This window comes from Anthonomus grandis, chromosome 5 (assembly GCF_022605725.1).
Source record: "Anthonomus grandis grandis chromosome 5, icAntGran1.3, whole genome shotgun sequence".
In the NCBI taxonomy this organism is placed as follows: domain Eukaryota; kingdom Metazoa; phylum Arthropoda; class Insecta; order Coleoptera; family Curculionidae; genus Anthonomus; species Anthonomus grandis.
This window is the reverse complement of record NC_065550.1, coordinates 12439211-12467015: the sequence shown is the minus strand read 5'-3', so window position 1 is coordinate 12467015 and position 27805 is coordinate 12439211. Positions and strand designations below refer to the sequence as shown.

Below are 27805 nucleotides of genomic sequence, written 5' to 3'. Positions count from 1 at the left end.
CTCTTAACCCAGCGGAACATAGGTATCTAACTGCCTTTTTTTGAATCACAAAAATTATGTTTAATAATCCCTTGTTGCTTAAACCCCAAAAAGGCAAGCCATAACGAAGGTGGGACTCAATAAGAGAAAAGTACACTGAACGTGCAACTACCCCTCCCAGCTCATGCCCCGCCATTCTTACTGCAAAGCATCCAGAGGATAATTTTGATGCAAGATTTAGGATATGATCTTCGAAGCGAAGGCGACCATCAATGGTAATACCAAGGAACTTACAGCTTTCTTTGTTTTGCAAGGGGGAGTTTTCACTAAACATAAGGCCCTGAACGTCACACTTAAATCCCTCGATGTCTCAAGTTATTATTAAAATACTTAAGAAATTTTACATATATTAAATATTTTATTTGACCTGTAAAAGTACTTGTTTGTATATTACTACTAATAAACTATCTAATCTAATCTATTGTACATAGTCTTTATTCTTAGGTAAGCTTTGTTTTTTAGTATAAATTAATGTGATATAATAATTGGTATTAGGTATTATATAGGTCACTGTTAAATGTCTCAAAACCATTGTACAGGCTAAATACTCATAATAAAAATCTTATAACCTATAAAAAACCTGCAACTCCTTCACAATTTGAACCTCCTTGTAGTTTTAACTCTTTCCGCTGAAGCAATACTGTCCCTTTGAAAAAGTCAGCATCATAGAAGTATATATTATGTGATTTAAAGTAAGTGATGTAAAACTGAGTTTTGTATAATTTAATAATTATAATAAAATTTTGCAAAATGTTAAAAATTTGTGTCTTAAAACATGATTTATTAAGAAATCTATAATATTATATTAATAAAATATTTTATTTCCATAAAAATGCCTTGACAAAAATGCTGCCTTTTATTAGGACCTTCCTCTAACGAAGTCCGTTAAAAATACATAAATAGCTCATAAATGGTAATATTACTTATATTTAAACTCTATAATAATTAATAAAAATTTATCAGGTAAATGTTTGTTGACGACGTCACTGGTAGAGAGTGCTTGTATCGGTGGCGTCAACAATGCGTTCGAGCGGCGTTGCGATGCCATTAACGTTTTCTCGTTGCTTCGTATTTTATTTTCATTTATTTAACGTATATTGACTTCGATATAGAGTATCTTATCAAATTTATTTTTAAAAAATGCTTGATATTTTATTAAAGGGGAGCAGTAGTATTGTTTTAAGTTTTCAGAAAAAACTGAAAACTTTTATGATATTATAAAGTGATTTTTGCCATTTCTCTATAAGCATTTGGCATTAAGTAACAATAAATGCCCATTACCTGTAAATAATGACCCCAAAATTAGACCTGAAAAATGCAAAATATGTAAGAAATATGTGTAAAAGAAATAAGTGGAGTGTAGTGTCAACGTCTAATATTTCATTCTAAATAGCAAGTCGCAAATACATCTCGACTTTAGCGGTCTAAAGCGATCTACCGGTATAAAAATTTCAAAATAAAATTCCACTAAAAATTAGCAAATATGTACTACTTAGCTACTAATAAAATCTAAATTTAAGTCTTAGTTTTAGTCTTAGTCTAATACCTTCAATTTATTTGAAATGGTAGTTACATTACTAAGCCTGCATTTGAATGTAACAATATATTATATAATGCATACATTTTTAAAAAAACGGGTTGCTGCCCCGCGAAGTTGACTTTTATTACTTATTATGATTTATTGCAATTATTATCACAGAAACATTTTGGGAACCTATTTTTAATGGCAAAGGTAAAAGTTATTCATTGGACCATCAACAAGTACAACCTAGACGCACATATATTTTTTTCGGTTCTTTCTATTCACTTTAATACCAATTATCAGTAATTGTTCTGACGTACATTATTGTAACATAATTAATATTCCTTTAAAAATAAAATAGCAATTGGGCATTAGATTTTCAGGCTAGGGCATTAAATTTGACAAAATAAGACACATCCCAATAATAAAAGTCTGAAATATTAAACCGTCAAGTATAGATGCAGAAGACTGGCATTGAAAGTCTAAGCGTACGTCTGTATAAATTGGTAATAAAACTAATTCTACTATTTGAAAGGAAAGATCACACTAACAACCAGGCAACTACAGATAGCTACTGGATCTCATTTTAGACTGCAGTCCTAACATGCTCCACCATGACCTAGAAAAGAAGCTATTTGTGAAAAAATGTGACTATACAAACCTATTAAAATACGCAATTAAAGCAGAAATAATAAGATGCAGCAAGTCTCACACTTTTAAGTGGGAAGCTTAAAAGACTCAAAGTATATCTTGAGTATTTAATAGGTTTATTTTCAAAAAGGTTAGATTGGCCGTTTTCTACGAGACGAATTGTTTTATTTTGATTTTCGAGAACCTGTTACAAGACAATATTGTACATATTATTTTTTTAGTTAGATATTTCTATTGACGCGAATCTAATCTTTCTTTTTTAATGACCTAATATTCAATTTTTTGTCAGTTATCGGTACCACACTAGACGTGGTTTTTTAAGATTGATTTTCATAGTCCTTCAAAGGATTTTTAGAAAAGATCTCTCCGAGTTCACGTCTGCTTTTCAGTTAGATATTTATTCCTGCAGCTGTTACTGCTTTGTTAGAGACGGCAGTGTTTGAAGATCTTGATGCTAAAATACAACATTCACATAACTGAAAAACAAAAGCTAATATGTTTTTTAAATTTTATAGGGGATCAACCGGCCCCACTGTCAAACGCGGCACCACCGCTCCGGTTGACTTTCCGCGCGACTCCGGGTGCGGGTAGTCCTTCACGGTCTCCCGCTTCGTCGCAACCATGGGACGCGGTCTTACTCGGGGATACCCTGTATGTGGCCACACCTCAGCACCTGGCCGAGGGCAGTAGGGAGGCGTTTGTAGCTCTGCTGGAAGCGGCCGAGGATCAACTGAAGTGCAAAAATGTCGTCGTGGTAAGTAAGAATTATGAAAACAATTGAACTACAATTGTAATAAGATTTTAAGTTAACTAAACATCTTGATCCTCTCAAATAGTAGGTGTTTTGCCTGTGTTAATACATCAGATAACATTAAGAAATTACCCAATCCGCCGCAGAGAACGTCAAGACTACGATGTATGGTTAACTGTAATTTACTCTAAAAGCTATAGATCAAAATGCTCCTTTGTCAAATAAATAATATGAGAAAGTATTTCAAACCTTTAAATCAAAGTGAAAGTATAAGGTATATAGATATACCGAGTGTCCCTTTTCAAATGGTCAAAAATGCTAGAGTACACACAGGAGCCATAAAGAAGTAGTTTGAGATAGGACACCGATGGTCGGAAGAGCGCTGTTTCCAAAATACAGGATGTTGAAATTTCTTAAAAAAGTCGATTTTTTTACTTCGTATTAAAAACGCTTATAGCGATTTAAATGAAACTTTTAGGTTCTAAATGATAGGTGGTAAGGCAACTTTTTGAGGAATTACAGGAGATTTGACCTGGGGCGAAGTTGCAGCACATGTATGTTAATTTTTTTAGATCCTTCAAAACTTTTTTGTCACAACGAAAATTTTAATATCATTACAATAAAAAATAAATAATTTACCTTAACAATAAACAACTTAAAAAGAACAATTTAAGCAATAAACAATTCAAACCAAATGCTTAAACTGTCCTCCATGCATTTTCAAACATTTTCTGCACCTGTTGACCAAAGATGTACGCGAGCAAAGGCCCCTGGATCGTTTCTCAGAAAGTCCTTAGCCACCACAACTCTAGCAACTAGGTCTTCTCTGTTGGTTACAGGTGTTGCGTAGATAAGCTGTTCCATGGCGCCCCAGACAAAAAAGTCTAGAGGTGTCAAATCAGGTAACCTTGCTGGCCAAGGGACTGGATCACCTCTACCAATCAGCCTGTTGTTGTAATTCTGATCTAAAAAAGCACTTACAGTACGAGCGAAATGCGCTGGACAGCCATCATGCTGGATGTCTCTCTGATCTCTAATATTCTGTCTGACAACATTATTTGCAATTGGGTGTAGTATCTTGATCTTTGCAAAACTTGACTTTTTGTCTTATTTTTAGATAAAGATGCGGCTGGTAAAATATTGCGATGTATTTCGGGACATATATAATATAACGTGCATGCATGTATATATATATATATATATATATATATATATCGCAATATTTTACCAGCCGCATCTTTATCTAAAAATAAGACAAAAAGTCTATATACAGTATGGTTCAAAACGTTTCGTTTACATTTCGCATTTTTTTAAATTGCTTTGGCAAAGTAAATTTATAATAATTAAAACTTGTGCGCGTCATTTAAATAATTTTATAATTTTTAATACGTTAAATAAATTCAAAATAGTCCAAAATAATCAAAATAAATCATAAAAATAGAATAAACACCTTGTAAAACTACTGGGCGCTTGGGCGACTCCAAAGTAGAGATGGTGACGTGTAGACCTGAAATAATAAAAGTAACCTGAGCACACTTATTCCCGTAAAATGAATTAAATAAAAAGAAGTTAAGCAAAACTCATTAATATGAATAATACGAATTAATATGTTTTAAACTTGCTCAGTGATTTTACTTTTACGATAACCATTTAATTCATGTTCACCAACATTTAACCACTTAACTTAAATATCCCAAAATTCATTATTCACCAATTTATTATTTTTATCCTATTGTTAAATGTCCCAGTAACGACAACGTACTGATATAGAATGATATACAATTGTTTAATATGCCAAAAGGTGAGCACTATATTACTCACAAACCGTAGCCAAAATGCTACCAAAAACATTATCATAAAACATGAGATTGAGACAGCAATCTCCGATCTAGACCACTTGACGATAACACACTTTGTACTGAGGGGTGCAGTGGACACCAAAACGCGAGGGTCCTCTCCAGATACAAAGCCTTGTTAAATACAACGAGCTGTGCATTGGTCCCAGACCAGCTCAGTATCTTAACAAGAAACAATAAACAATCGTCACAACAACACAAGCAAGACAAGCAACAATCGCTCATTAAAATATTTCAATAATCACATTTTTAACTAAAAAGGTAAAATATCGGCGAAATCAATAAGATAGAAATAAGCATACTCTGTGAGAACACTCACCCTTTCTTGTAGTAAAACACTACACCAAACCAACCCAGCTTATTTCACGTCGCAACACCCTTTATTGTTTTTATTAAATAACTTCACTCTTTAGTGACCAAAACTGAAATGAATTTTATAAACCAAATATTTATCTCAGACTCTTATATCTAAACCCATAAAAATAATTCCCGAGGGGAAACGCTATGTGTAAACCGTATTTGGTTACTTACGGTACCGCTGAGCTAGCTTTAGTTTTGTAAATATCCTGGACCTCTTTTCGGTCAGACCGATAAATTTCATCTTAATGACTAAGAAAAATGTTTCAATTCTTTAGAAAATAAAGTGGGTCTTACAAATTAGTTCTTTTTTGTGATTCATTTTTCAAAAATTATGGATAGATTTGCAAATCAAGAGTTGACATGCATTTTGTTTATGGTTTGTGTAATGGCAGTTCTTTAGCGGCTGTCCGTGAGTATCGCCGAAGATTTCCCCTAAGACATATTCCAGATCGTCAAGTTTTTATAAACACTCACCGAAATTTATGCAATAACGGAAGTTTTCAAAGAGCTCGTGGACAAGGCAGACCACAAGAAGATTATAATTTAGAAAATGTTTTAAATGTAAATGTGAAATAAAGAGAAATCCATTTTTTGTTTTAAGGACTACTCGCGCAATAACGCGTAGGGCAAGCTTGTGTCTTCAGCAAAATGGAAACCACTTTGAACATTTGTTGTAATTTGTGCTTTTTTGTTTGGTGTTTTTATGTTTTTTTTTACGTAATAAATTAATTGTTCCTTTTTTTACCTATTCAATTACATTTAAAAAAAAACAATTAAACTCGAAAAACAATTTTTGATCTTAAATAAAGTATTTGTGATAGTCTTAGGTCATGTTTATCCCCAACGGATTTTTAAGATGCTTTTTAATTTTATTAACTGTTACCAAAATAACTTACGCGTTCTCTTTGCAAAACATTTACATCTAATTTTTTCGAAAACGGAAGCTCCTATCGAAATTAGACAAGAGCACCTTTTTTATGTAAAAATGTTTGTTCTTTTCAATTCTAATACCAAAATTATCACGGAGTTGCTAGAAAAAAAGTTTTAACAATTTAAACTTTACCGACCACTTATTTTACACGACCCTCTATACATTTTGGCAAAAATGGTTGCAATATCAGTTTTTAATAAAACCAATATTAAATGTTGAAAATTTCAAAAGATTACAACTAGGCGTTCCGGATATATTAACAAAAAAGCATCTTTAACATGATTCATAAAACACCCTACCCTGTAACTTAAAAACGATGCACTTTTGAACCATACTTGTATATGGACTTTTTGTCTTATTTTTAGACAAAGATGCGGCTGGTAATTTCGGGACACCCTGTATATACCAGATTTATATATATATATATATATAGAAAGAATTTTTTTTTTTAAATTTTAAATAAGGTGCCGTAAATCCATTGAAAATTTTAATTTTTAATCAAATATTCACGGAAAAAAAATTCATTGTTTTATTATTTAAATAAATTTTTCAGATATATTGAAATGTTTATTAATATATATAAATATTTCAGCTATAAGTAAACACAAGAATTCCTTCAAATGACTGCGGCAAATTTAATTTGAAAATTTTTTTTGAATGATAAATAATAATTGAACGCGTCAAAACGCAGCCTCCTAGTTAAGAAATCAAAGCCTTCTATGCTATTTCTATTAATTAAATGCGTTTATTTATATGACTTATTTTTTTCTTATGGGTTTAATTATCCTTCCTGATTACTGATTTATAAAAAAATAATCATACCAAATTATTGGGAAAAAAAAACTTATTTCAAAAGTGGTTGTTCCCAATAACGTCCTATTTCAAAAATAAAGTAAATTTCAAAAGTACTGGTTTGGACATTTTAAATAGGCGTGTAAAAGATTTATATCATAAAATGCAATGAAAACATTCGTTTCATTTTAACGCATTCGTCGTACCCTATTTTAAAAAAGTATAAAACAAAAAGTAGCAAATACAGTCTTATTATCTTCTATTAAAATACATAATATACCAAGTGTCTCAGTTAAAATAAGAAAGTTAGTGTCACTTCCAGTTAAACAGTAAACAACTGGATATGTCAAAAGATGCGCTCTAATAGCAATTCCATCAATATACCAAATTTTATCTGTTTATCTTGAAGAGTAAAATAGTTATTAAGTGTTTCCTTTTTCCTGTGTGACCAGGTATATACAGGTATAGCTTAGCAACGACCGGTCATTGGATTTACAGGTAGTTGAGAGTATGTAGTTTAGAGTATGTATACTGAGCGTAAGTTAGGTACTGGTTAATTCTGTTGCGTGTTAATGAGAGAGCCATTTTCACCATTTAATTGATTATAATTAAATTATTATTGGTATATTTTAATTGGTAATTTATTTTTTTTGTTAAATATCGAACACTCTATTTACTCAGTCATTCACTGAAAGAGTGAAATCTTTTGAGTATCATTAGCTAGCTCGAAACGGCTCATTCTTGCGAATATTATATTGATAAATAAAAACAAAACCCTTAACTTTTTTAAATATTTTGACAAGTTCTGATATCACAGAATCTGAAAACAGCAAGTTAAAACTTCGTCATTATAAATCACACGATAAGACCTTCAAAATAAGTTATCACTCTTATTTATAAACCTTTATCATCGTGTAAACAGCATTAAAATGTCTATTCAACAATGCCAAAAATTAAATCGATCGACGTACCAGCGAATAGTGACCAAAAAAAGTCTGGGAACAATGGATATTTTATTGACCTTAAACTTTTGTATTTCAAATAGCAAAAGTGTGATACATTGTCTTAAAGGACATACAATCTCCTATCTAACGAATCCGAAAATAACAAAATCGGTTGACGTATAAGCGAATAGTAAGCAAAAATGTGTGGTAATAAAAGACAAATATTTTTCTTTATGGCGCTGAAGATCGGTGCGCTCGTAGAACCGTACCATAAATATGTACTAAAATTGGTAATGAAGTTTGAGGAAACGGGAACTTTTTATTGCAAAGTTTACTGAGGAAAGGGTTGTTAATTAAGCATGCCAAATTGACATACTGGGACAAATTCCCAATGGATCCAACATTATCTATCACCAAACTCGTAGAGTTAACTAATATTTCAACAGGTTCTGGACGCAAGATCTTGAAAAAAATAGGTCTTTGTCTACAAAATTAAAATCCTTCAACAACGAGAAGAAGACAAGTTTGATAGGAGAATTTAATTTTGCGAACTGCTGTGCCAGCGAATTGACGAGGAACCCCATTTAGTAAAGAATATCTGCTTCAGTGACGAATCATCTTTTTTTCTAAATAGGCTGGTAAACCGGCATAAGTGTTGATACTGAGATAATGCAAAATCCACACCTTTTCCGAGAGTTTCATACTCGGTATCCAAAAAAAAAAAATGCATGAGCAGGTATATATGGTCACGACATCATGGGGCCATTTTTTCGTAAAGAAAATGTAACTACACAAATTATTTAGATCTCCTCGAAAATACAATATATCCTTTAAATTTAATCTATGGAAAACCAAGTGAATGAAAAATGGTCTAACGAAAACGAATATAATTTGTATTTCCAGATTCCAACAAGATGGAGCTCCCCCACACTACGTTTTGACAGTTCGAGAGTGGTTTAATGAACAGTTTCTAGATATATGGATTGCCAGACGTGGTACAATTAAATGGTTCTCAGGGTCGCCAGACGTAACACTACTAGATTTTTTCTTTTGCAGTATTTAAAAAAGCAAAGGTTATAACACCCTACCTGAAAATCTTAATGATTTAAAGGACCGAATTACTCGCGAATGTAGAGATATTAGTAGACAAAGACTTTTGAAAAGAGGAATTTCAAAACAGACTTAATTATTATCTTGCGAATAACGCAGCATATTGTGATCACTTAATAAAATAAATTCTGTGAACTGATTGTTTATATTGTTTATTTTTTAAACACGTTTTTGCACCGTTACTGTTTATAAGTCTATGAACTTAAATTTTTTATACACCGTTGGGTTGGGTGGTAGATTCTATGCCCTTTAAAATAATGTATCACACTATAGAATAGCCATTTGATATACCAAAGTATGACGTCGATTTAATATTCATTATTATAGTTCAGTTCAGAGATCTATTAGAATCTTTGATGTTCCGCGAATAGTACGTGTGCCGGTGTTGCTTGAATTGTCACACGACATGCATGTTTAAATCGCAAAATTTTATGTAGAAAGAGTCATAAAGTAATATTCTAAGCGATATTTAATCATTCCATAAAATAAATAAATGTTTTAAGCATTTTTTAAAGAATTTATATATTTGATTCCTAAAATTTGACTACATGCACCCACGTACTATTTTGTTAGACGTCTGACCTCAATCACAGTCACTCAAGCGTGAAAAGTTGCACAGGTCCGGCCTTAAAATTTATTTGTATTTAAATTTTTATTATTGGTGATCTTTCGGTTTAGTTTTATTTAGTTAGAAATTCAGGATAGTTGATAGCAAGATAATATTTTATTTAAATATAAGATTTAAGCACGTAAAATGAGTAACCAAAAATTTTAATTTAATAAATTTAGTTTTTAGCATTAGTGGGATGTTTATAACAAATGATGAGAGAATAGGTGGTACGAATTACTTAGACCCATTTATTCTATGGATTAAGGCATTAAAGATTTACTTTTTGACACAAAAGGGAAAAATGTTTTGGTTTATCTTCAAATTTTATAATTTCCTTTTTTTGGGTATTGAGATTTATTTTTATTTGGTGGTTATTATTAACGGGCATTTTGGCTGCCACATTCAATGTCCTTTATTATTGGTTTTTTTTTAATTAATACCTATTATGATATATTATTATAATCATATACTCATGAAAACCCTCATCTCTATATATTTAGTACCAACTTCTTTTTATAAAAAGTAATTATGTAGTCAGAAAAGTGGAAGTATATTTTTTAAAATAAACTTTTATATTAAAAATCATCTAGCTGTCTATATCTTATGTGTGTAAAAGACACAAGTTTTACTTATAAAAAAAAACACACTTTGCATCCTGAATGTAATATTTATTAATTTGTTTGCCTCATATATAGGTTATTGTGCATAATAGGAGAGATTAGATGAAAATTAACAAAAATAAATGCTTATACTAAAAAATAAAATTCTTATACAAAATCTTAAAATTACTCATTTGAATCTGACCCAAAGAGTTAATACAATTTTCTAAACTCAATTTTTCCTTGTTTTCTTTAGCAGTTTTTTCCATTAAGGAAGGAACCAGTTTCTTTGTTGCTGCTATGGATTTCAACTTCATCTCGCACAGTCGCAATAAAGCATTTGGATACTAAAACAGATGTAAAAAGTGTACACCAGTAGCAGAAATAATTTTTTTAAATTAAATTAATAATAAATTTACAATTTTTTTTAAAATAATTACAACTCAGATGTAAAATAGGCTTTTTTCTTCCAGTGAATTATGAAAGAAGTAGTCTTGCCTCTCTGAGACAGAACAAGTGTGGCAGTAACTGTAAAAAAAATTAAACTGGTTTTATAATGTCTCTATAAGATAAATCATGGACAAAAAATCATTAAATCAAAAATTTCAAAAAAAATCAAAAATTTAAACTTGTTTAATTAATAAAAAAAGGATTTTCTTACTATGGCAAAAAAGGGACTTTCCCAGAGAATGCAGGAAGAAGCAGTCTTTATTGTATCGCTGAAGGACAAACAGAGGCAGTAAACTGTAAAAAAAAAATTGTAATTTGTTTAATTAATAAAAAAAAGGTTTTCTTACTATGGCAAAAAAGGGACTTTCCCAGAGAATGCAGGAAGAAGCAGTCTTTATTGTATCGCTGAAGGACAAACAGAGGCAGTAAACTGTAAAAAAAAAATTGTAATTTGTTTAATTATTAAAAAAAGGTTTTCTTACTATGGCAAAAAAGGGACTTTCCCAGAGAATGCAGGAAGAAGCAGTCTTTATTGTATCGCTGAAGGACAAACAGAGGCAGTAAACTGTAAAAAAAAAATTGTAATTTGTATAATTAATAAAAAAAAGGTTTTCTTACCATATGCAACAATAACTAGTTTAGCCACAGATCTTCAATTTCTGCATCAGATTCATCATTATCCCAATTTATAATGAAACGGTCGCCTCCATTCAAAATAATCTGATGCAAATTACGATATTCCTCTTCATATCTTATAATTTTTTCCTCAGACTTTCTCCACTCTTCCTCTCCTAAATTCATAACTTCCTCCTTAATCAAATTTATAACTTTTTTATCAAATTTTGGATACTTATTTTTCCTGCGAATTCTCCTTTTTAGTTGTCCCCAAATCAACTCGATAGGATTAAATACACAATAATATGGAGGAAGTCTGAGGACAGTATGACCATACTTTTTAGCTATGTTATCTACTACATACTGCTTTTCCCATGATTTGGTATTCAAAACTTCCAATAATTGTTTCTTTGTATAAGATTCATGAAAATAGAGATCATGTTTTAATAAAAATGTCTCAATTTCCAATTTATGTGAAGATGTGTTTGGGATTTTCTCAGAAAGCCTTGAATGGTATGATGCATTATCCATAACAATGACACTGTTTTCCTTTAAATTTGGAATTAATGTTTTCTCAAACCAGGTTTCAAATATATCTGCATGCATGTTTCTATGATAGTCCACTCTTCTATTTTTTTGCCACACAATTTCAGTCCATCTTTCACCCAACCTTCTTTTGAACCACAATGAATAATGATCATCCGAGATCCTCTGTTCGGTGAAACATCTTTTAGGACACATTTGTTAGAACTATCAGTCCAACCCTTTTTTGCCATGTCATGTGTATCATACCAGGTTTCATCTAAATAATATATGGATCTTTCTTCCTCCCGAAATTTTTTAATATTTTCCAAATATTCTATACGCCACCTGATAATTCGAGTACTTTCCATTACAGCAGCCCTTTTGTTAACCATCTTAAATTTGAATCCAAGTTTTATTAGGTATCTCCGCAAGGTTGAGACTGTGAAACGTTTGTTCCTTGCCGATAAGGTGTCCTTAACCATCTCTATAGTTGGAACCTCGTTGTTTTTGTATTTAGAATACACAACTTCTCTTAGCAGTTTGGCAATGTCCATGTCAAGTCCCTTTGATTGTCCTGCATCTTTCCTTTTTTTTCTGTCTTTAATCCCTTTTTTTACAAAATAGCATATTGTACTATATGGAACCCCTGTTAAAAACGCTGTTTTTTGCAAAGCACTACAATCATTTGTGATCTGAGGATCATTCCTTAGATTGTTATAGACATTTAAACAAATTTGTTTGGCGTCTGTACTTAAACAATTACGTTTTAAAACCTCTTGATTTTCCCCTATAGCTTTTACTTCCCTGGCTTCTTCCTCTGCTTCCTCAACACAAGAAAATGAACCATCAGAACTATATGAGTCTAAATCACTGTCCAGATCACTCTTACTGTTTTCACCACAAATATTTTTGTCTTTTTTGTGCACCCACGGTCTCCATAAGCCGGCACAAACACTGTCCTCTTCATTTGCCAAATTTTCCTGCCTTTTTTCCCAGGGTCGAAACATTTTAAGGTCTTGAAGTATAATATTAAAACAAATCCACAAACACAAAGAAAAAAACACACTTCCTCACATTAAAAACTGCAAAAAATTTAGACGAATACAGGCCAAATTCTAAGTTCTCCACTTTAATAAACGTGTAAAAAAGGAAAACCGGCAAAACAAACGTGTAAAAAAGCAAAACCGGCAAAACACATCAAATAATAACCTCACATGACTCCCCCCCCAACTATTAAAGGTAGACCCATCCAACAACTATTTTAAAGGCGATAGACCCATCCGTAAAGATCTCTTTAAAAACACGACGAAAATAATACAAAAACGGTCCAAAAATTTATCTGCGTACGGCCCCGTAATCCTTAAAATCAGTGGGATAGAGAGAGATACACAATCACTTGCACAACTTAAAATAGGAATCCCCAGATCGTTGGTGTTTTATCTTTGTTTAATAGACTAGCTAAAAAGAGATGACAGTCTGGGAGTGCTGCAAGTGTTTAAAATGATTTGTAAAATGCCTTGGATTTTAGTCCGCGGTCAATTTTTTGATATTATTTTCTTGTGATATTATTTTCTTTTTAAAAATTGACATTTTCGAAAGACAAATAAAAAATAGTGTACAACATGGGGTTTTATGTATATTTAAAATGATTTCATAGATAAATTATATAAAATTTTGCCATTTAAATATGTATATCATGCGACAATAAATACGACATAGACGCACAGACTAGTTAGTGCGGCATCTGCGACACATCAAAGATTCTAATAGATCTCTGAACTGGACTTTACCAACCATTTTAGCTCACTATTCGCTGGCACGTCAACGCATTTTTTTTTGACACTGTTGAATAGACGAAGCTTAAAACTTACTGAAGATAGATATAAAACTCTTGTTAACAATATTTTTGATGTGTGAAACGAACGTTAACTTACGCCATCAAAAATACCTGACCTCTCACACTTGACACCAATGTAAAATCACTTTGATTCGATTATATGCTGCTATTAAAGATATTTTGGGAGCACGAGTAAGAAATTTGACTTTCACTTAAACTTTGACATTTACTAAAAATTTTTTGAGTATCAATCACCTATTGAACCATTCCTTAAATTTTTAAGTCAAAACATCATCACAATAGCAAAAAAGATAAGGCAGTTAAATGAATACTCCTTGGAACACTACCCCTTGAAACACCTAAAATTCATTGGATATATAGATATTAATTCTGACAAGTCATCTGCGCAATCTTGCAGATATGGCAATTGGACTTTAATTACCCCCCTTTTTATATCTACAATTGTAAATAACTTTAAACCCTCTGCAGAGCTTTTTTGACCAAAAGTTTTGTTATTGTCATAGTCATACTATAGAGAAAAAAAGTAGTCTTTATATATTTTTTAGATTAAGCACGTAAAACATATTTTTTAATAAAAATTTTTTTTTCTGTATTTTTCCACCCATTAGCGTACTTTTTCTTGATAATGTGGCTGTGTGATTTTGTAATTTCGATCTATTTAAGCAGTTTAGTAATAAGCACCTTATAACTTCAAATAACTGTACCAAATTTCAATCAAATTGGTTCAAAATATTTATATTTTATAAATTATAGCGTTTTATTCTTTAATGTCTGTGTGAAGTTTCGTATTGTAGATAAGAAACTCCTTTTATTAATTTGAAATAATTATATTTTTTTCATATCACCTTTGACATTATTTTATTCTTTATTTTATCAAGTATAGTAATAGAAAATTATGTTTAGGTCTTCTCTGAAGATCGCGCCGACCGTGCCAACCTGGTGCGTACTTTTATGTTCCTCGGCTTCTCTTTGCTGAACCCAACGTCTACTCTTGCACCACCTCAGCTAGCCAAGGGTAATGTTTGTATGCATTACAACGTTGAAGAGTAATCGACCCCCAGAACCAGCCTCGGATATCTCGTCTTTTGGCTTCCTAATTGTAGCTCTATAGTTGATAGTTAATTTGTTTGGTGCAACCGGTTTGCTTTTAGTATTTTCATAAAAAGTAGAATCATTCGTTTTGCCAAATGGGTGTCCGGTCTAATTTCCCTATTGGACAGATAAAGCCAAGGTAAACATCTCATGGCGATAAAAGAACTTTGACCAGGCCCCATAGTTATTATGAAACTAGAGTTTAGAGAGTAGTTTAATTAGCATTAAGTTACTGTTTCCATTTGATCACTTTTAATAGTTAGTAAATATAATTTTTTTTTTAATATTCAATGCAATATACTCAATTTTTACAAATTTTGAATCAATATATAGATTTTTCAGAAACATATTTTTCTTATAAAACCATGTTTTGATGTGCTATTAACCTGTAAGTTTAATATTAAGATAGTTTTAAGTAAAGCCAAGGATGGGATAAAAAACTTATCATCGATAGTTTTAATATCGTGCGGAATAAAATCCCCTGTTTATGCTCCTTAAATAAAAAATAAATAAAAATTAATAAAAAAATACAAAAAAAAATTATGTTTTTAATGACCACTTAAACATTTAATAATGGTTCATTCAAGTATTTTTGTGTATCTCTTATACGTCTTAATATCTTTTTTCCCGGTTTGGAAATTGTTTTATTTTAACCATTATTTTACGTTTTTCGTGTGTCTATGATTAAGTGTTAATTTTAATTTAAAAAAGGATTCATTCCGCATTTAATAGATTTATTTTTACTTTAGTGTAATATTATATCACATTTATTTAACAATAAAGTTGTTTTAGGTGGGTAAATGTCTACTTTTTTTATGAAACCATTGTTAGCGCTTAAATAGTTTTCTATTTTCTATCTTGCGCAGGGCCGTTCCGACCCGGGGGTGCGGGGCACCCGGGCGGCAGGTCAGAGAAAAACTAAATAAATATTTTTTTAATAAATATTTTTAAAATTTAATAATTTGTTTCAAAAACTATTATACACATATTTTAAAATATTATACATATATAAATATTATTAATTATTAATTAATGTATTAAAGTTACTTTATAACATTCTAAATATTATTAGTTATCTTACCGATTCAAATTTAATAGGTATACCTAGATATATGCTTCAGGTCGCAACGAGTTGGAAAAAATATGTCGCGACGAAGATTTTTCAGGAAAATACTTGTCTGTGGTCAAGGCATATAAATGCGTGCACTTGTTTCATTTTAAATTTTAAGCGTGTAGCCTGTAGTCGTGTAAATCGCAACGTTATTAAAAGCTTTTGTTTAATATTGTGGTTAAATAGACAGTAAAAATTAAAAAGGTAAGTATCTCCACACATACGTTAATTTGATTAAATTTTTTTTTGAGCTGTCGCATAAAATTTAAATATCGTTTTTATATTTTTGAAATATGTAGGATGTTTGAAAAATGGGTAGCCAAACGAAAATGGTGGATGATTGAACCTACTGCCTATTTATAATGCATATTTTTTTATTTTTCCTGAAATTTAAGGAGTTTTTTTTCCTTTTTTTAGATACCTATTACTCCTATTAGAAATCTCCCAATTTTTTTACTCTTGAGATTTTCAAAATTTTTGTTAGCACAATTAATTTTATTTTAAAAAGTAATGTTGACTTATTTAGAGTCAAATAATATAATAACTAAAAAAAAATAATTAATTTTGAACTTGAGGAAAAAATTAAAAAATTATATGCGTTATGAATAGCCAGTAGTCGCACTTATCCACTAATTCCGTTTGGCTACTCACCTTTCAAATATTAGTTATTTGCTTAATAAAAAAGTAGCATTTAATCTTAATATTTATTTTTTTTTTATTTAAAACGTTAAAAATATATCTCTTTATTCATTCAGGCAAAATATAGGATAACTTGGATTTATTTTAATTTTGGATTTGTTTTATTATAGATGTCTGATAATCGAAAAAAGCTTTCTGGAGCACAGTACAGGAAACGAAAGCGTGAAAAAGAAGAATTAACTAAAAAGGCTTGCAGTTCACTCCAAGCGTTTTTAATCCCAACAAGATCACATGACAAACCATCAAGTTCCCAAGCCCGAGATGAAAATGTGACGGAGACTATATGTATAATAGTCAATAGCGGAGAAGAGAAGGAGAACTCATCGAATACCAAAACTATAGTGGAAGGTGATGTTTTATTAGCAGAACAAAGATCTGAAGTAAGCTTTGAAAATATTAATGTCTATAAGGATCCTGGCTATTGGCCAAATGTTTTATTAGATAAAATGAAATTAACTCTGATAGAGTTAGCGCCTACGCAACTAACGGAGGCTGATATGACGTTTCCTTTAAATAAAGACAATAGAGGATTCTCATCTATTTATTATAAAAAAAAAATGTGTAATGGAGAAATAATTCCGAGGGTTTGGCTAGTATATTCTAAATCAAAAGATTGTGTATATTGTTTTCCTTGCAAAATATTTAAAACTTTTCCTGGTGGTAGTGGTTTGGTTGAGGGTTATAACGATTGGAGACATTTAAGTCAACTTATAGAAAGACATGAAAAGTCAAAGGGGCATATTTGTAATACAAAATCTTGGCTTGATTTAAGACAATCAATTTCTTCTAAAACGACAAGTGATTCACTAAACGAGAAATTAATAAACATGGAAAAAGATAATTTATATATGAAAATTATAATTTATATTGTCAAGTTTTTAGCCGGTCAAAATTTGAGTTTTAGAGGTGAAAATAACAAAATATACGAGCAACAAAACGGAAACTTTTTAAAATTAATCGAGACAATTGCCAATTTTAATAAAACAATATGCGATCACATTAACTGTATTAAAAGAACTCCATCAAATATGCCTCATTATTTAGGTGTTCATATTCAAAATTAATTAATTTTCCTTCTGGGAGAGCAAATAAGACATGATATTATATCTAGAGCTTTTTACGTGCCTTGTGGAGCCCATAGCTTAAATTTAGTTGTTAATGACGCTGCAAAAGCATCTTTAGAAATTACAAGTTTCTTTGCTATTGTGCAGGAACTTTACGTTTTTTTCTCCGCATCAACTAAACGTTGGCAAGTTTTAAAAGATAAAATCCCAACGTTAACACTAAAACCTCTTTCTAGTACTAGATGGGAAAGCAGAATAGATGCTCTGAAAGTTCTTAGACATAATTTAGGAAAAATATATGACTTGCGTTTATTTATTTGCGTTTATGATGCTTTATTTGCACTTTACTCTGATAATAACAGGGACTCCGATACCAAAACTATGGCTAATTAATTACTCTTAAAAATTAAGTCGTTTAAATTTATTTGTTCCATTATTATATGGTATAATGTGTTAACAAAAATTAATATTGCAAGTAAAGTGATGCAGAAATCCGATGTTGCCCTACCTAATATTATTTGAATCTTAAAACAGACTAAAACATATATATCTAATATATCTAGTATTAGATTAGATGAAGGTTTCACTGATATTTTAGAGGAGGCCAAAAAAGTTTCCGAAGATATTGATTGCGACCCTTGGTTTCCTCCGATTAATATTGTTAGACGCCGAACAAAAAAGCGTTTATTTGACTATGAGTGTGTAGACGAAGCCCCTAAAAATCTAGTTGATCAGTTTAAAATTAATTTTTATTTTGTTATATTAGATACTACATTATTAAAATTGGAAGAAAGATTCGAGCAAATGAAGCAACATGATACGTTCTTTAATTTTCTTAACAACCTACATAGCTTTCTCCAAACAGAAAAATCAATTAGGTTTGCAAAATGTGAAGCTCTTGAGAAAATTTTATATGATCCCTCAAAAAATGAAAAAGATATTTTAGGTCAAGACTTATCTGATGAAATTGATAATGTTGCACCCTATATTTCCCCTGAAATGAATGCCTTAAATGTTCTTACCTACCTATTTGTAAATAACCTCATCTATGTTTTTCCCAATTTAGTAATTTCCATTAGAATTTTCTTAACATTACCTGTCACAGTAGCTAGTGGAGAAAGAAGCTTTTCTAAACTCAAAATAATAAAAAATTATTTATGATCCACAATGGGTCAAGATAGGCTTTCTGTGCATGTTGCGTATGTAAATAATATGTATGTATGTATTTAATTACAACTTATTTGTAAATACATTACACTACAAATAAATTGTAAATAAAATTATGATTTAATATAAAATAAAGTGTTTATGTTTCTAAAATGTTGTTTTTTTTTTAACGTTAAATTATTTCAAGTTATTTATTTACAAATGTTTATCAAAGGCCGGTTTCGGTGGGGTAAAGGAGGGGCGGCAAAATTTTTTTCGGACCCGGGCGGCAGATACCCTAGGAACGGCCCTGGTCATTTGTTACTACTTGTTATACAATACACGTTATACAATACAAAATACAAGGCAACAGGATAAGACAGGAGAAATAAACTAATAATCCTAACTAACTAATTTAAAAGAGCAACACTATTATAGAAAAACCTAATTACACACATAAAACTTAGTAACCACAAAAGTACTAACAAACAGTACAAATAAAGTACAGACAAGTAAAGTAAAGTTGATTTTTATACAGGGTGTTCATTTGAAAACTTCCCACCACGGATTTATCGAAAACCACTGTTTAAAAAAAAAAACGCCGAAATACGTCAAAAGGTTTGTCAAGGGGGACAACTTTCTAACCTATAATTATTTTCACCCTCTGCTCCCCAGGGTCATCCCCTTAAAAATTTTAAATGGCAAGGGGTATCGAGTAATAGCTTGTTTAAAAGGTCTTTCGAAGTCTTTTATTTTGACGTTTGATTTTTTTAAATCGGTCGATTCGTTTTCGAGAAATATAGAAAAATCTTTGTTTATCTTAATTTGTTCAGATAGAAAACAAAAACATGAAAATATCAGTTTTTATTTCAATAAGTGTTCAAAATGTTGCCCGTTAGGGTTTGCCAAATCTACAATTCGTTTATAATTTAAAACGGAAACTACCTACATAAACAGCAATTCCGAAGATTAGACGTGGAAAAAACTAAATAAATTATGAATTTTTTCCGTTATCTTCATCAACACAGATATCCTGGGCGAACTGTATTTATTGTTATACCTGCTTAGTTACTTATAGAAGAGGGAAACCTGAAAAAACTTCACACATTATCAAAGAGTGGTATTTACAGATTGCAGTGTGATTCTTGTGATTGCTCATATGTGGGACGCACTTGTAGACCCTTAAAAACACGCATAGCCGAGCACTTAAGTAGACCCTCAAGACATTTATATCACCAACGAGCTCATAAAAAATCTCTCTTGTTTAAATATACAAGTGAACCTTAACAGACCTTACGTTCCATTACATAGAAGACTCCACAAATTTAAAAAAAAATTTATAAGCATTGGCAACTTTCTAATTTAAAAGTTCGCTTTACATACTTAAAGGATAACAACTTCCTTATCCGAACAAAAATTCACTGTTGTAGTCTAATTTGTGTCACCAATTTATAACCAACTCGCCCTACCGCACATCATTTACGATAATGACATCTAGACCGATCTGTCGCTACTACCACTCTGATAGGTTCGCATAGTATAAATATTAATTTTAAAGTAAAGTTAACTGTAGGCTAACCTAATTTGACACACATTTTTTCCCGCCATCTAAGAAACCACAATAAATGTAAACAAAACACAAGGAGACCAACGTTCTCCCCTTTTTAAATCAGTGTTCTGTACAGTCTTAAGTGTCAATGTTCAGTGTTCTGCAGTGGAATTCTAATTCATGATTTCGTGACATCACGTAACGACTACGGACAATTTGCGATTCTAATGCGTTAAAGGCACTCGATACCTCTCGTTTTGAAATGTCAAATTAGTCGAGACCACCGGAGATCCCGATTATGGAAATCTAACCTCAATTTTTTGATGAGCGTCCGGCTTTTGCTTAAAAAAAACATGTCATTTAAAATTAATGAAAACCATTTACGAGTATTTGTGGAGTTTATGGAAGAAAACCCGGATTTAGCAAGAGGGAGGTTATCTTGCTCCAATGCAAAAGAACAATTTAAGAGATTATGGGCAAAACTGGCCAATAATCTAAATTCTCTTGGTTATGGGACTAGAACTATAGAAAAATGGCAAAGGGTAAGTTATATTACCAATATATTATATAATATATTATATACCAATCTTTACCAACAATTACCAGTTATAATAACTTATTTTCATGTTTACATTTTTAGACGTGGTCTGACTATAAACAGGGACTTAAGCTGCAGATATAAAAAGGGAGCGAATGAAGACGGGGGCTGGGCCAGCATATCCTGATATGCTATCAGATACTGATCAAAGAGTTATCCTTATTTTGGGAAAAACATTTTTTGAAGGATGTGGAGTGGAGGAGAAGGGTGTAAGTTGCATTTTTTGGCTTAAGAAACAAAGGCATTATTATATTGTCCGATATTTTTGTATTGTATAATATTTTAAGTTTGCTCATGGAAAATATTATCCAGAGGAAGAACCCGTTAGTGGTCCATCGAGTGCTCCATCAAGTATAGTGGATGCTCGGTTCAATGGTAGTTTATACAATAGTGAATACACACAGCCCGGACCCTCAAATATTTCTATGCAGATTCCTACAGAAAATAAAGCATTAGAAGAACAAGTAAGTGCTCTTTGTTAACTTTTAATTGGTGTTAAAATACATACATAAGTCAAGTAAAAAATAGATAAGACTACACTGTAAATTATAAAACCTTAAAATCACAATTAAAATTAAAACATATAATTAAAATATTAACATTAAAAGCAGTAACTTATTAGCTACCTACATAATATAATAATAATACTACACTTAAAAGACAAAACAAGAAAGCTCACAAGAGAAACCATTTACATACATTTAAGAGAAGTCATATACCACATTACATTTTGACATTCAGGAGTAAACAGTAACAAATTAAAACAGAAGACCTAATGTTGAAGGACGAAGGACCTGCCATATATGTAGGTAATGTCTGTTCAACGGACATTACCGAGGGTCGACCTTATATTGTTTTTCTCAGTAACTAGCTTACCATTTTTGGCAAAACTGATTCAAACATTATACTATCAGTTTTGTGAACAAAAAATTTTTTTGTTTATTTTTAGACCAACAAGCCACGACCACAAAAAAGGAGTATTTCACAACAGCTTCATATAGTCGATCATGATTATTTAGTCACACCAAGAACTAAAAGGCAAAAGGTTACTCCCACAAATGAAATCTATTATCAAGAGACAATAAATCTATTAAAAAGTATCGACAGTCATTTAGAAACCCTAAATCATACCCTAAATGAAAAATTAGGCGATATAACAGAGGCCAGCAGACAGAGACACTCTTAAAGGAACTTTCACTTTTTAGGGATGATATTCGACCTAACTTTACTCTACAAGACGAAAGAACTTTACTCTATAACACAAGATGTCATTGTCACTACTAGTTGTAGTGACAATGACATCTTGTGTTCCTTTCTTAATAAAAGCAAACTATTACTGGTTATTTTTTTAGCTTTAGAATATTTTTTTTATTTAGAATGTTGTTTTTGTTTTTACGTTTCTAGCCGCAATAACATGTGTTCCTATAGAGTTAAGGTAAAGTATTAATGTGTATTTTTTCTGCTACAGAATATAAATAAATCATATTTGTTTTTGTAGGTCTTTTTTTATTAAGCAAAATTTAACTTTTAAAGCAAAAAAAAAATTAAAAAAAGAAAAATAGCTTCAAAGTATGTGTTAAAAAAACAAGTAAGAAAATGTGCTAATCTTTATTTAAAAAGTAAAAAACAATAACAAAAAAAATGTAAAAAAAATTGAATCAAGATTATTATAAAACATCTAAAAAAATGTAAAAACCCTAATTAAATAAAACACAAAACAAACTTAAAAAAATTGTTTATTTATAAAAAACAGAAAATACTTTTGATTCAAACAGAACATTTTACTGCTTTTACCTAATCACTGGTGAAGAAAGACTTGACACTTAAATTACGAATTTAACTATACATGCTTTTACCTAACAAAATATGTATTGACCACATTTCTTCTCACCACTTCTCCTTCTCGAAGCCCAATATTAGGTAAATTTTGAATTGGTGGTAAAGCGTATTGTTGGCCACCTTCCTCCACAAATGGTTCACCTTCATACAGAATGTGCCTCTGTATGCATAAATTATGAAGAATGCAACAAGCATTCACCAGCTGTCCCACAAATGCTGGAGAATATCGGGCAACTCGTTCTCTTAAAAGGCACCTAAATCTTGCTTTTAGTACCCCAATGCATCTCTCCACACAGTCTCTTGCCATTATGTGAGATCTATTATATCGTGATTCTGGAGATCCCTCATTTGGATTAAGAAAAGGTATCATTAAAACAGGTTGCAAATGATACCCTGAATCTCCTAAAAGCCAGGTTCTTCTAAGCCCTGTATTGTATTGATTCATCAAAAAGTCTTTCACCCGGGAATTTCTCCATATAAATGAATCATGTGTTGCACCTGGATAGGTGGCATTTACTGATAGTATTTTTAAGGTTGCATCGCAAACTATTTGCACATTTAGGGAGTGAAATCCCTTCCTGTTAATAAAATTGTGTTCTTCAATGGTAGGTTTTAAAATGGCTATATGAGTGCCATCTATACACCCAATGACACCAGGAAATCCAAATTTTTCCATAAATTCTTCCTTTATTTGGTCCATTTCTCTTCTTGTAGTTGGAAAATGGATAAACTCATGTAAATGAACATTTATTGCATTGGTCACTTCATGAATACATCTATGAGCCATTGTTTGGCTGACACCCAAATTAAAATCACCTCCAAGACTTCTTTGGTAACATCCAATGGCATAATACCGCAAAGCCACCAAAATTTTTGTCTGGATAGTTACTCCGGACTGATACTTGGGTTCTCGTAGGTGGGGTGTCAATCTATTACACAAAAAATTAAATAAATCTTTGTCCACTCTAAATAATTCTTTAAATCGCTCATCATTTAGGGTTGCCAGGTCCATTTCTTCTCGAATTCCCCTTCTCTTCATCCTCAGCCTCAAATTTGTCTCCCTGTGTTCTTCCTGGTCAACAATTGCGTGAAAAATCGGCAGCATTTTTTAAAACAAAAGAAGTAACAAAAAAACTGCAATGTAGGTCAGTAAAGAAACAAAAATCTTTAAACATATAAAAAAGTGCAAAATTCAATAAAAACCATAAAAAAAGATATAAACCAACGTGAAGTTAGGCATCGCTACGGCTGAAAACGGTGCTACGAACGAGACCGAATTAGAATCACATTTCAGACGACACCGACATTTGTCACGAGCGGGAGGTCTCGTAATGTGACGTAACGACTGGCGAATCAGAATCCCGCTGCTGTACAGTCTTAAGTGTGTCTAAATGTTACGTCTAATTTTAATATCGAATGTGTTCCCACTATGGTAAACTTCTGGGCTTAACTGACAAGTGAGTACAATCCATTCGTTCTCAGTGTCTTTTACGCATTTAACACCCAACTCATTTCAGTTAGCACTGATGATGGCTCATACGCCGAAAGCGCTCTGCTAAGCTTTTAAAATAAAAATTGCTCTGAATACATCTGGTTTGATTGATTTGTATTGTAGTTACTTATAGTTGCTAAGGAAAATAAATAATTTATTTTGCCGTCAGTTACATTTGTGACAGTCTTGAAATAGTGAAAATATATTTGTTGAATTGAAGATTTTACTTTCAAAATGGTTTACACACTAGCCGAAAGAGTGGAAATTATTCTAATTTATGGTGCCCAAAATCAATGTGCTCGGCAAACTGCCGTCACGTTTGACGCCAGACATCCGGAGAAGATAACTTCGCATAGGTATGTTTTGGACCTTGTTACTAAGTTTACTGAAACTGGATCTGTTGCAAATAAAAAACGTGATTATCGGCGAATTTTGGATGAAGCCGCTCAAGTTGAAGTTTTGGATCATTTTGGAATAAATCCTAATACTTCATTACGCAAAATTGTTGTTCTAAAAATCTCTAAAATTTCTTTCTAAGCTCTCAAAAATTTCATCCATTCAAAATGAAAATATTGCAAGAGTTAACCGAAGACGATTTCGATAGGCGAGTTGAGTTTTGTGAAAAAATGACTGAAGCGATTAATGATAATACTATCTATGTAAAGAGTATCTGCTTCAGCGATGAATGCACATTTTATCTAAATGTATTTGTTAATAAGCATAACTGTAGATATTGGAGCAATGAAAATCCTCATGCATTTGTAGAAGGGCATACCCAGTATCCTCAAAAAATTAATGTATGGGCAGGCATTTTAGGAAATAAAGTGATGATAAAGTGAATGGGCCATTATTTATTAACGGAAATTTAAATGGAGACATTTATTTGGATATGTTGGAAAATACCATCAATCCGCTTATGACTGAATCCATTGAAAACCAAATCGATGATGATGGAAACCCTATACTTGATGAGGCTGAAATATATTTCCAGCAAGACGGCGCTCCTCCTCACTATGTTCTTCCCGTTCGGCAATGGCTAGACGACGAGTTTCCAGATAAATGGATAGGGCGATGGGGGCCTATAGAATGGCCTGCTAGATCTCCTGATATAACGCCGTTAGACTTTTTTCTGTGGGGTCATTTGAAATCTATTGTGTTTACTCCCCAACCTGAAAGTTTGGATGAACTTCGTCAGCGCATCATCGACAGCTGCCATGATACCCCACAACATGTTTTTGAAAATGTCCGTCAGGAATTTGAACATCGCCTATATCACTATATCATTGTTTGGCCAAAAACGGGCAACATTGTGAACACTTATTGACATAAAAACTGTTATTTTCATTTTGTTTTTGTTTTCTACCTGAACAAATTAAGATAAACAAAGATTTTTCTAATTTTCTCGAAAACGAATCGACCGATTTAAAAAAATCAAACGTCAAAATAAAAGACTTTAAAAGACCAGCTATTACTCGATACCCCTTGTCATTTAAAATTTTTAAGGGGATGACCCTGGGGGGCAGAGGGTGAAAGGAAGTGAAGTAATTTTAGGTTAGAAAGTTGTCCTCCTTGGCAAACCTTTTGACGTATTTCGGCCTTTTTTTTAAACAGTGGTTTTCGATAAATCCGTGGTGGGAAGTTTTCAAATAAACACCCTGTATATGTACAATAGTAATTTAAATATTTACATTCCGGGCATTATTATAATATTATATTTTTTAAATGTTTCACAGCAGCTCTCTTTATATTTCAAACCAAAAGTCAGTCTCATAAATCTTTTCTGGAATACAAATACCCTCTGAGTCTCTGATATATTACCCCAAACAGCAACATGTGAGGTCAAGAGAGGGTACACACTCATAGACTCAATAGATACTTCATTCCCAGATGCCTTTTAAGGGAAAACAATGAAAAAATACATTCTAGATAGTTTGCTGCATATCTCGTCGATTTGAGAAAGAAAAGATGAGTTGTTGTCTATTATGTAAAGCTGTAAAGTCTAGTAAAAGCTGTTGGTCTAATATGCATCCCAAAAATTTAACTGACGATTCGCAATCAATTGAAACAGTAGTTAAATTACCAGAAAAACTCTGACAATAGATTCACTTCCAACACATTCTTTGAGAAACTTATGCATTTAGTTTTTCCTAATTTATTATAAGGTGATTTCACTCACACCAATTGTTAAACTTTTTTATAATAAAGCAGGCTTTGAGTTCGATTTCCTCCATACTTTCTCTTGTAACTATAATAGTAGTATCGTCTGCGTACCTGAACAATTTAACATTCAATGAATTCTAAGAAATTCTAGAGATTAACATATTATTATGAGAATGTAAATACGTTAATTATTCTCCTAGTTTTTGTACAATTTTATTAGTATTCTGTAGTTAAAGTTGATTCGTAGGGTTTCTTTAGGGTTCTACTTACGTTTGGTTTATTATTTTTATCTATAGTGTTTAGTTTTTAAGTAGTTCATCTTGTTCGAGAGCCCCATTTTGGCCCCAATTTAGGTTATATTATTGTAAAGCCCTGTAGTTCTAATTTTCTAGAATTTGTATACTTGCTTACTTTGACTGTCAGTATTCTCCTAAAATTATTGGTCTCTTTGGGCAAAAACATTGAAGATAATTCTAAATATTTCGAAACTGTTCCATCGGGTTTTAAAAAGGACGCGCTTCATGACAATTCATTCAGTTTTAATTGTTTAGTCAGTTTTTACCTCGGAAACAATTAAACGACAGTCAAGGACTAGTTAGGTTAGTGTTTTTGACGTTGACAATAAAAGTGTGGAAGGAAGAACAAGAAGAATGAGACCGCAAACAAAGGGAAGAACAAGAAGAGCGAGATAAAAAACAGGAAGATTTACTAAAGACAATTAAATCTGACCTGAAGAAGGAAAATAAAGACCTAATAAGGACCATAAAAGATGACCTATAGAAAGAAAATGAAGATCTGATTCGAACCATGAAAGATGACTTACTTAATTTAAAAGATAATCTTAAAAAGGAGCAGGAGGAACGAGTTTTACAACTTAAAGAAGATCTGGAGAAGAATCAGAAACAATTAATGACTAACTTTGAAGCAACAAAAAAAGATCCAAGAACTAGAGATGAAAGTAAAACGGACTCCTCTTCATCCCGATCCTGGAATGCAAACAATGATTAAAGTAAAGCCACCGAAATTCGACGGCAAAGAAGCATGGAGTACCTATTTGAATTAATTTGAGGCCGCTGCTAGGGGAAATCGCTGGGATAACGAAGAAAAGGCAATCAATCTTAAGCTAAGCCTTAGAGGAGAAGCTACAGAAATATTAAGAATGGTGCCATCTGACGATCAGCTCAATTTCGACGTACTGGTGCGTACCTTAGAGATGAGATACGGTGAAGCTCATCTACCAGGCTCAATTGAAATCTAGAAGACAACAACTTGAGGAAGGACTCCAACAGTTTGAGGCCGATGTACCCAACAGAGTTCCGAGAACAAATTTCTATAAATTGTTTTATTGACGGAGTTCGAGATCCAGATACTAACCACGCTCTAAGGATGGCTCATCATAAAAGTATATCAGAAGCTTTGGCCCATGGACTAGAGTATGAGGC

General features: G+C 31.8%; 2 protein-coding genes and 1 long non-coding RNA gene across 3 annotated transcripts; 2 read left to right on the top strand and 1 right to left on the bottom strand.

The window, feature by feature from the left end:
- Positions 1-1374: 1374 nt before the first annotated feature.
- On the top strand, positions 1375-15506 carry LOC126736156 (ornithine decarboxylase antizyme 2). Its single transcript, XM_050440386.1, has 3 exons — positions 1375-1378; positions 2728-2966; positions 14517-15506. Exons 1-3 carry the CDS (start codon positions 1375-1377, stop codon positions 14661-14663), a joined length of 390 nt encoding a protein of 129 aa, XP_050296343.1. The 3' UTR covers positions 14664-15506.
- LOC126736944 (uncharacterized) lies at positions 10615-11333 on the bottom strand. Its single transcript, XR_007660835.1, has 5 exons — positions 11234-11333; positions 11098-11180; positions 10963-11045; positions 10827-10909; positions 10615-10693 (listed from the first exon to the last, which is right to left on the bottom strand). It is a non-coding gene; the product is annotated as an uncharacterized LOC126736944 (long non-coding RNA).
- Positions 15507-19593: 4087 nt separating the features above from the next.
- Positions 19594-22456, top strand: LOC126736941 (uncharacterized). Its single transcript, XM_050441609.1, has 4 exons — positions 19594-20816; positions 20915-21081; positions 21160-21336; positions 21822-22456. The coding sequence occupies exons 2-4, from the start codon at positions 20968-20970 to the stop codon at positions 22056-22058; spliced, it is 528 nt and encodes a 175-aa protein (XP_050297566.1). The 5' UTR covers positions 19594-20816; positions 20915-20967; the 3' UTR covers positions 22059-22456.
- The last annotated feature ends 5349 nt before the right edge of the window (positions 22457-27805 follow it).